At 37.0% G+C, this 9,587-nt stretch overlaps 1 protein-coding gene across 3 annotated transcripts in view; it reads right to left on the minus strand.

Annotated features, from left to right (window-relative positions):
* The window catches only part of LOC132142198 (paired box protein Pax-5-like), a 44,309-nt gene extending 34,963 nt beyond the window's left edge, over nucleotides 1–9,346 (minus strand). For 2 of the 3 annotated variants that reach the window (XM_059551869.1, XM_059551867.1), the window contains exons 1-2: nucleotides 8,968–9,346; nucleotides 405–570 (exon numbers count right to left, since the gene is read on the minus strand). In XM_059551869.1, the coding sequence (XP_059407852.1) occupies nucleotides 405–570; nucleotides 8,968–9,013 (212 nt within the window). In that variant the 5' untranslated portion in view covers nucleotides 9,014–9,346. Of the gene's footprint in view, nucleotides 1–404; nucleotides 571–4,572; nucleotides 4,871–8,967 lie in introns of those variants that run through there. The other variant, XM_059551868.1, reaches the window with a different exon arrangement.
* Between the last annotated feature and the right edge of the window lie 241 nt (nucleotides 9,347–9,587).

Below are 9,587 nucleotides of genomic sequence, written 5' to 3' on the forward strand. Positions count from 1 at the left end.
AGACATGAAAAGTCCAGCATGTCTACTCACATTTGACAATAGTTGAAATACTTAAGTGTTACTTAATTATAATATAGTACAACTCAAATGCTGTTTACAGCTTGAGAAGTGAAAAATAAATCTGCTACACTATTATTTTATAATACTGTTTTAAAATATGTCTTTAATATTTTTAAATATTATTATAATTTTATTTTAAAAAATACAATATATATATATATATATATATATATATATAATATATATATACGATTACAATTAAGTAATGTGGTACTATTGTGACATGTACCATAGTAATAGTATTTTTATTACATGCTATATGCAAGGTACTTCCCTTGACTTAAAAAAAAAGCATGTACTTCTTATGTACTTCTACACTTTTGTTGTCGAGAAGCAGAACTCACCTGCCCAGAATCTTGCTGACGCAGCCGTGGCTGACCCGGAGCTGGCGGGAGATGTCACAAGGACGTACGCCCTGATGGGCCAACTCCACTATCCTCTGCCTCACCACGTCAGGCAAGGGCCGGCCGTTCACAAACACCCCACCCAGCTGATTCACCCCTCCATGCCCTGCAGACACAAAAGGAACCTGAGCAAATTATATCTTCCTTAAATACTGAAGCGGACACATAGTGAGCAAAAAAGTGTTCCTGTCCCATTTTCATATGTGTGCGTGTATGTGTGTGTCTTTGACCTGAAGGTTACCATTATGCAGTCTCTTCCTCTCCTCTTATCTTATCATATCTGCCCCTGGTGGTCACTTAGAGAACTGCACATGACCTCTTCACTCAAGTATTTGTATATATGTGTCTGTCTGTAATTCTTGTTGTGTGTCTTTTTGCACAGTGGGTGGTTGGCTGGACCTTCTTGGTCGGCTTAAACTTTTTGGAAACCAATTTTGTTTCATTCTTGTATTCTATATATATAGAACTCAGTATTTTATCATAATTTCAGTGCAGAAGTCTATGTGGTAATCCAGTCAATCCGTCATATTCTCATACTGATTGTTTCAGAAGGGGAACTCACACAAGCACATTAACACACACACAAAAGAACTGGGGGGTATCTGTTAATTCAAGCTACAGGGTAATGGATCTTAAATACATCTGAGAAGGCCACATCAAACAGACCTAACTGGCCTTGAATGCCCATCACTAAATACACAAGTTCAGCTGACAGAAAATGAAAACCCAGCGACATGTCATTTTCATTCTCTCACAGCAGTGGCCTGAGGAAGGTAAAAAAAAAGAAGAAGCTTTTCCTATTAAATAAAAATCATATAGTGAGTGATTTGAGCTTTTAGATTTCCGAGAGGTAAAACTGTTGTTACGCATTTCGTTTTCAGTTTCATATAGCCTCTTTTTCTTTTCCTTACTATTAATGTTTTAGTTTCCTTTTCTGTTTTCTTTCTTATGTGTTTTTCAGTTACAGTTAATTATCTGAACACAAGCAAAGTGATGAATTTAGGTCAACAAGCTAAATTGATTTTTAAAAGATGTGCATTAAAAATCTGCTGTGCAAACATATTTTTAAGACCACCTCATTTGTAAGTCCTTTATATTAAGTTTCTATTAAATTAATAAATTATTTAAAATAAAAGCTTTTTTTGCTTAATCTCCTGTTTAATTGGTGGGAATTTATATTTATTTATTTTTATCTAAAAAAAAAACTAACAAAAAAAAAAACAGTGAAATACATCAGACTGAGCTGAAACTTGAGTATAAAATGTTTCTTCTCCAGGAAGAGCTTAAAATGCATCACTGAATTTTTAGATCAATTTACCTCAAATTTATTTTATCTATTTCTAAACTTTTTTAAAGCTAGTTTTAGTTAGCACTGATTTACAGTTACAAAGCATGCAAACAATTAAATTTTGTATTTGAGAGTGCATGAGTAAGTGTGTGTGTGTGTGTGTGTGTGTGGTGTGTGTGTGTGTGTGTGTGTGTGTGTGTGTTTCGAATATAAGTGCGTGTCAAAGAGAGAGAAAAGGCTGCATTATTAAGGATTATCCGAAACAAAATATTCAGCTGTGATCTGGCCAAGACTTTTCCCCGTTTCTTTTGCAAATACTGCTGGCTTATAAATCGAAGTGTTCCTAGAGCTTTGATTGATTTCGAGGCAGGTTCCGTTTAGAAATAGCGAGAGCGGCTGAAAGACATTCATGCATGCTCCCCCATCCAGAAAATAAACCCGATAAGAGACGCTGCTCCATTACGATCCGCTCCGATTAAACCGCTCCAAACAGAGCGACGTGACATCAGGCGTGCTCCAACCAACACACTCGTGGGGAGGAAGAAGAAGAAAGAAAGAAACGAGGGACTGACTACCTTCAGTCATGCAGGACACATTCAGTGTCTTCGGAAAAGAAGGCAGCATTTGAAATTAAAATCACAGATACTCATTAACATTGATGTAATATAATGTAAATATGATCTTGTATAGAAAAACGCGATTTGAAGATTGCTGGATTAAAAAAAAAGTTTTAAGGGTTTTTTTATTCATAATTTGCTTATAAACTTGCAGACTAGATCATATTATGACAGATTAATTGTTATTTTGTCATATGGCTTGCTCAAGTTAATAACGTAGCTTAATAATTAATGCCCCATTGATAATGCCTATTTATTTTTTAAGACATTAAGTAGGCCTACATTAAAATACTTTTTTTTAAATAATAAAAAAGCAGGGAAACTCAGAGCACAGAAAGAGGACAATATCACACTTTTGTATATATTGAATATCTATATATATTCGCATACTATTAAACGATCTACTTCTAAATAGAACTAAAATAGTTTTTTTATGCTATTGACAATAAATAGCCTATGTATTTATTTACATTTAAATAAGAAGAGATGACACACTATTAGAAATCTCTCGAAAAATTCATGTTATAATATATTAATCTGCATTCTTCGTTTATGTCAATTTAGCATAAAACTGTAACAAATTTAGAAGGCCATACTCGTGGGATAATAACAAACTTAACATCATCTAATTTATTGCACCAGAGGGAGTGTTAAATATGGGCTCTATAATAACTTAAATTGTACAAGAGCTCACACTTTTTATGATCAGACGTTTTTAAAAACTAATATTCAAAGATTAGTATGAGTTAAAAACACCCTTAAATCTTCTTGCTCTCTGTTTCTTCTCTAAAAGTCTCGCAGGCTCGTGTCACGGTCCATTCCTTGCACCGTTTGACATTTTCGGTGTAATGGTTTTACCCCGCGGATTGTGTTGAGATATTGTGACGGAGAGGAAACGTGATTCGTTCTAGCTTCTGAAATGTGTATAGGCTACGTCTAATCCACCGTTTCATTCACCGTGCCAATAGATGTCATTTCACAAAGATGTGCGCGTGCGCGCGTATTTGAGTTTAGCGGCTTGGCGTATGAGGTTTTTATTCGTCGATGAGAGAGAAGACTGGAAGAGAAAGAAAGAATGAACGAGAGATGGACTATGTAGAGAGAAAGAGAGAGAGAGAGAGAGAGAGAGAGAGAGAGAGAGAGATCACGATTGTATTTTCAGGATGCATAATGTGATTCGCAGCTCTTGGTTTTGCTAACAAAGACACTGGGATTTTCCATTTTCAAACATTTTTTCTTACAAATTGAGGACTGTATAAACATTTTTTCATTAATAATGTATTATATATTTATATGAATTATAAAAATAAAAATAAAAATTATTCTAATGCATGTTTTGCGCACTCAAAATGCCCATTCGTAAAGATTTGAAGTGAAAAAAAAGTGAAAGTGACGTGACAATCAGCCAAGTATGGTGACCCATACTCAGAATTCGTGCTCTGCATTTAACCCATCCGAAGTGCACACACACAGAGCAGTGAACACACACACACACACTGTGAACACACACCCGGAGCAGTGGGCAGCCATTTATGCTGCGGCGCCCGGGGAGCAGTTGGGGGTTCGATGCCTTGCTCAAGGGCACCTAAGTGCATGGTACTGAAGGTGGAGAGAGAACTGTACATGTACATGTACAACTGTACAAGTGTGTAAGCTGTTGTTGTTTACGCGCTGGCGGCAAAAACAACAAGAAATAAAGAAAGTGAAAGAGAAAAGAGGCCCGCGCTGGTATCTTGAGGGACCACCGGGGTCCGCCATGTCACGAATGAGTGAGCACACATCTCTCCCCCACAGTGAGCAACTTCAGCTTTCGTTTTTAGCCTCACAAGTGTCCTGTTTACAGCCAACCTCAAGCAAAGTAATTTAAAGGTTACGGGGCCTGTGTGCCAAATTCTCAGCTGCGGTTCAAGTTCAGCTCGATCTCTTCCCCTCTCTCTTTCCCCAAGGGATTGTCAAACAGAAGGCTGAAGCTCTAACAAAGCAACCAGGTCTTTAATTAAGAAAAAACTCCCAAAAGCAAAAAAATAAAAACACCGTATTTAAAGTTTACCAGGTATAGTAGCTACACACAGTGCTTTGTTTTCATTAGCTTTAATCTGAGTATATTTTAGATGTTATAATTCTGAAAGTAATATTAGAAGAATGTTCTGACAGCACTGGAAGAAAGCAGTTAAACTGCAGTGAAAGTGTGCCGTGAACTTACGGTGCATCGCTGCGAACGGGTCGTGTTTGCAGTGGATTTCCATCGGTCTGCAGGACAGGCCTTCCCTTGAAAAACCACCAAAAATCCTTTAACGTCCTGCTCTTGTTCTTTTAAAGGTCTGTGCGTATGAACCAGTTTCAGCAGTGTGGAAGTCCACAGAAACTTTGGTTGGAAAATAAACAATCGAACCTGAAGACCTAAGTCCTAAGGTCAAGAGTAAAATTAGATATGTAATTAATTAATTACAGTTTATCTGATCCATTATTAATTATATGCAAATGGTCGGTCAGGGTACAAACCTGCAGGGTCACAAAGCTGCTCCCGCGGCCCAACATCCAGAGTGAAGGAACTCAGACATCAGTGTGGATTTATCAAAACCGGATTACAAAAAAAGTCCTGGCGATATACCAATGTTATTATAAGTCCGAACAGTCATAGATAAAATGTAGTAGTCTCGTTTCCAAGCTCTATATTGGCACCCTCGCTCCACTGACCGTGACCCGTGAACTGTGACCGAGGTTCACTGACTGTCAGAGCGCGTCCCTACCAGAGATCTGTAAAATCCTGGTGAGGTTTCTGAGAAACCATGTTCAGTGTAGCTTATCTTCACGTAAAAGCCATCCCTTGCATCTTGATTTTCTAATCGCTCAAAGCGCGCGTCTTTATAGAAGGAAAAACCTCAGACAGTAAGAAGAATCCCAAACAATAGACGTACGCCGTGGACATTTGAAATTAAAAAGTACATGAGATGAACCCCGAATCAAAATGTTTTCCAAAGTTAAACAGAAAATAAAAAATAGCCATTGTGCATTTGAACTTTGGGGGGAAAAAATCCGATAGATGTCCTGAAGAAGAAAACAGGCTTTATCAAGTTTTGAATCACTCGGTACGTGCGTAAAAAATCCACGGAAAGTCTCAGACGCTGATACAGTAGTGTAATTTGTCTGTGTTGTCGCAAGGGATGTCCGCCGAGAGGTGGTCTTCCAGAGTGAGCGCTCTGGAGCTGAGAAGCAGCGGTCGAGCCTCCGTCCTTTCCGCGCAAACACTGCAAGAGCGCGCGGCGCGTTTCAGAACCTGCTCCTGTGTGGACAGCGCCAAAGCTACAGCGCTCTGAATCCACTACCGAGCCCGAGCGAGACTGTCAATCAAGATAAGCCTACCTATCGGAGCATTGCACCTCTGCCGTCACAATCACCCTGAGTCGCGCTCAGATAGAGACGACACCGATTGGCTAACACTGGGCCAATATGAAAATGACGTACTCTCCCAATTGTGCACTGACAAATAGGGAGTCTTGAATCGAAGTTGGTTCTCTGGCGACGCTGATCCCAAGTCTAATTTCAATTAAGGAAGGGCATAAAATTGACATTTTAAAATATCCATTTTCACTCTTTTCATGCAATTCCTATTAATAGATAGATAATAATGAAATATTGCGCCAGCATGTTTTCAATTATATGAATATGCATAAAGCGTTGGAAAACCATTTTTAAAATATTGCTCATGGTTTTTGACACATTGCAGCATTTTACTGAGCTATAAGCATATAAAACATAGGCTAGTACTCATATAAAATAAATGAACAGATTTCCTCAAACAGAATTGCATTTGCACATTACTGGAAATTATATATGGCACTTGCACGTGCAATTATACGACTTCTGTTTGTATGTATGTTATTTATATGTTTATGTCAATTTTGGTAAATTGTTATTTTTGTTAATATTGAATTAGTATGCATTAATTACATTTCAATAATAATCAATAATCCGTTGTTTTTGATGAGCCTTCCAGAGAAGATTCTTCATTGTTGGACGGACACGAGCGCTGTTTCACGCAGATTCTTGCTCTATGTTTGTGCCAAATAATTTTTCATGACCTGCCTTCCAACTAATTTTTAAGAACAATGAATTTTGTCATGTTTAGTACAGCTGACTAAAGGTGATGTGTTTTTAAAATAATGGTGGTTATAATTGTTGTGTTTGATATAGCAATATGGTGGTCAGTATAATATCAAACAAAAAAAACATTGTATTTATAAACATTAATGTTATCTTTAGTTCATTTACTATATGAAAACAAGAAAAATCATACTTGAAGTAAATTGATTAAATTACTTAACAAATTATAAATTAACTTAAAACAGGCCTATTTCATTTTCGAACGCATAGTTGATTTTTTAATGTTATTATTATCGGTGTATATGTTTATTAATTTATATATTTTATTTATTTATATACAACAACAAAAAACGTAAATTGCTAAAGCACAAACTTTTTTTAGCAAAACATGGAACGAAATAAACTACCTTACATGCATTTGCCTGTGTGTTCAGAATAACGTAAGTCGCTGGAATCCTATACTTCATGTTCAAAATCCATATGCTTCACACAAATTCATGTTCTGTTGAAGTCTTGATTTCTGCGCGGTGCGCCGTAAGTGCCACGAGGGGGCGAACCTTTGGTCTCGTGTGAAGAAGCAGGATCACGTCGGCTTGCCACACACACACACACACACACTTGTGAAATCACAGTAAATAAATGTGTTGCAGTGCAAATTGCCGAACTTGCAGGATTTGTTTTCCATTTTAAATGTAATAATAGGCCTATGTCTACATTAAAAATTATGTTCAACCTTTTAATTAATGTTATGAAGCCCTTGTCGGCTTTCATTTGACTCATTTATTTGTAAGCTGTTGTTTCGATTCTTAAAAAAGAAAAAAATATTTTATAACGGTGTAGGCTCATTAAACATTTTAAATCTTTCGAGTAAATTATCTGAATTATTTTAGTCTATCTATCTATCTATCTATCTATCTATCTATCTATCTATCTATCTATCTATCTATCTATCTATCTATCTATCTATCTATCTATCTATCTATCTATATATTCTAGCTGGCCCACGTGATTAAATACTCCCATTTTTTGAAAATTCTTACTTATAACAGTTTCCCCAAAAGCAATTTTATGCATTAGCAAATTAATTATACAAACAAGTCAAACTAAAACAGCTAAAATCATGTACAGTTTGCTTTTGGTTCTGGCTTGGATTTTTTGGATAACACATTTTTTTTTTTTTATTCAGCATTCACACCATTTGTTGTCAAATCAACAACATACATGTTGTAACGCTTTGAAAAAAATTTGTAGACAGGAATGATTTAGGACTCAAACTCAGATCATATATGTAGGCAATCTTAAGCAAACACGCATTATAACTATAGTAATATTTCTATAAGAGTGTTCAGAAGTGGTCGCAAATATTAATATTTATTAATATTAATTGAAAATATTTCAGATTATCAGAGTCAAAGCCAAACACCTGTTTTTCCAGTACACTCCAAGTTGGCCGTAAGTGCAATGAATCACATCACTGACAGAAAAAACACATATTTTCTATTCGTGAGAAGTAGAGAATCTTAAATCAATTCTATAAATTATGGTCAAGGTCAAATTGAAGGTTGTAGGGCAACAATAAAAACGTTTACCCGTAAAACAAGACAAATAAAAACACGAGATCCAAATATAGGAAGCCGCATAATTATATAATTTAGTCTTCAAGGAAAGCTGGGAGTAGTTGTTTTGAACCAGGTGATATAAACCACCATAGCAGATATAAACTGGTCTATTTAAGTTCCCTGTTTAGTTGGCAGAGCGTTTACTGTGTGTATACTTTTATACTAATGCAGTACAATTTCTACATGACAACAAGCACTTGACTACTCTGCGATTTACGTATATCTCGCGTTTAGCAAAGCAACAAGAACCAACACCAACAGAATCTATTCATAAATCTTAACTGCACGCGCCATTTCATTGGGACGTCTAAATGTGACGCGTGAAGGACGAAAACACAGAACTTATATGCTACTGAATCATGGACTGACTGAACAGTTATAATTCACGCTTTTGGATCCTGAATGAAAACATCTGCAGTATAGACACTCACACTCAGTTCGAGCAAACAGCTTTCAGCAACCTCATTGTGTGACAGGAAATGTCATTGGTTTCAAATAGAGTTCTGTTTTTATATTCTGTGTGACGGCTTATAATTTGTATTGTTCATTTGGACTGTAATAGGCCCAAACCAGCACACTTCAAGCTCAAAATACGATGCTGTCAAAGTAACCGAGTCAACAAAGCTGTGGCCAAAATGCAAGCTCATAGAATTTCTAGGCCAATGTTGTTCGCGCATTTTTGATGTTAAAGATGTCAAAAGATGAACCACCAGCGTTCATATCAAACTAAGGGTCAATCCAAAAATCAAGCAGTTTTATAAAAGACATATAGCCCATGCAACTAGTGCACACATGCTGTATTTGTTAGTTTAGTTTTGTAAAAGAGAGACAGTTTTATTAGTAGAAGTGAAATGGAGAAACAGACAAGGCCCTACCCGACCGTCCGATGCGCAGAGATGGACCCTTTTGGTCCAAGTCCATCCCAGAGGCTGGACAGAGGTACGAGAGGGTGGAGGGTTGAAAACAAAAAAAGTTCCCTCTCCTAAGTCCACTGTTGCGGTTCTCTCTGCTCTTTTGTGTACCAGTGGTTTTGACGAATAGTAGTTTGTGACTCTTCCGCTCCCTTTTGCGCTGCTGCAGGTGTTCACTGGAGTGAGACTAAACGTTTTAGGAGGAAAAGAGACTCTGAAGGAAGCGTGAAACGATTATGGGCCAAAGTCAAGAAAGAGCCGCGCGCTCATGCCCTCTTTCTTCCTCTTTCTCTCTCTGCCTCTCTCTTTCTTTCTTTCTCTCTCTCTCTCTCTCACTCACACACACACACACACACACGTCCGCTCTCCTCTTCAGATATGGGCAGTGGGTGTATGCGTGTATATGTTAATTTGTTAGCATAACTTTCGCTCTCTCTATCTCTCATGCTGACAAGGGATTTGGGGTTCAGTAGGCCTAAGTGAAATACAGAACATGATCTATATTTAAATAAATAAAAGAGCATAAAAACAAAACATCTGCATGAATAGTAACCGAGCTGATTTTAGGTTTAAGAAAGTCAAAG

Source organism: Carassius carassius, chromosome 6 (assembly GCF_963082965.1).
Source record: "Carassius carassius chromosome 6, fCarCar2.1, whole genome shotgun sequence".
NCBI lineage: Eukaryota > Metazoa > Chordata > Actinopteri > Cypriniformes > Cyprinidae > Carassius > Carassius carassius.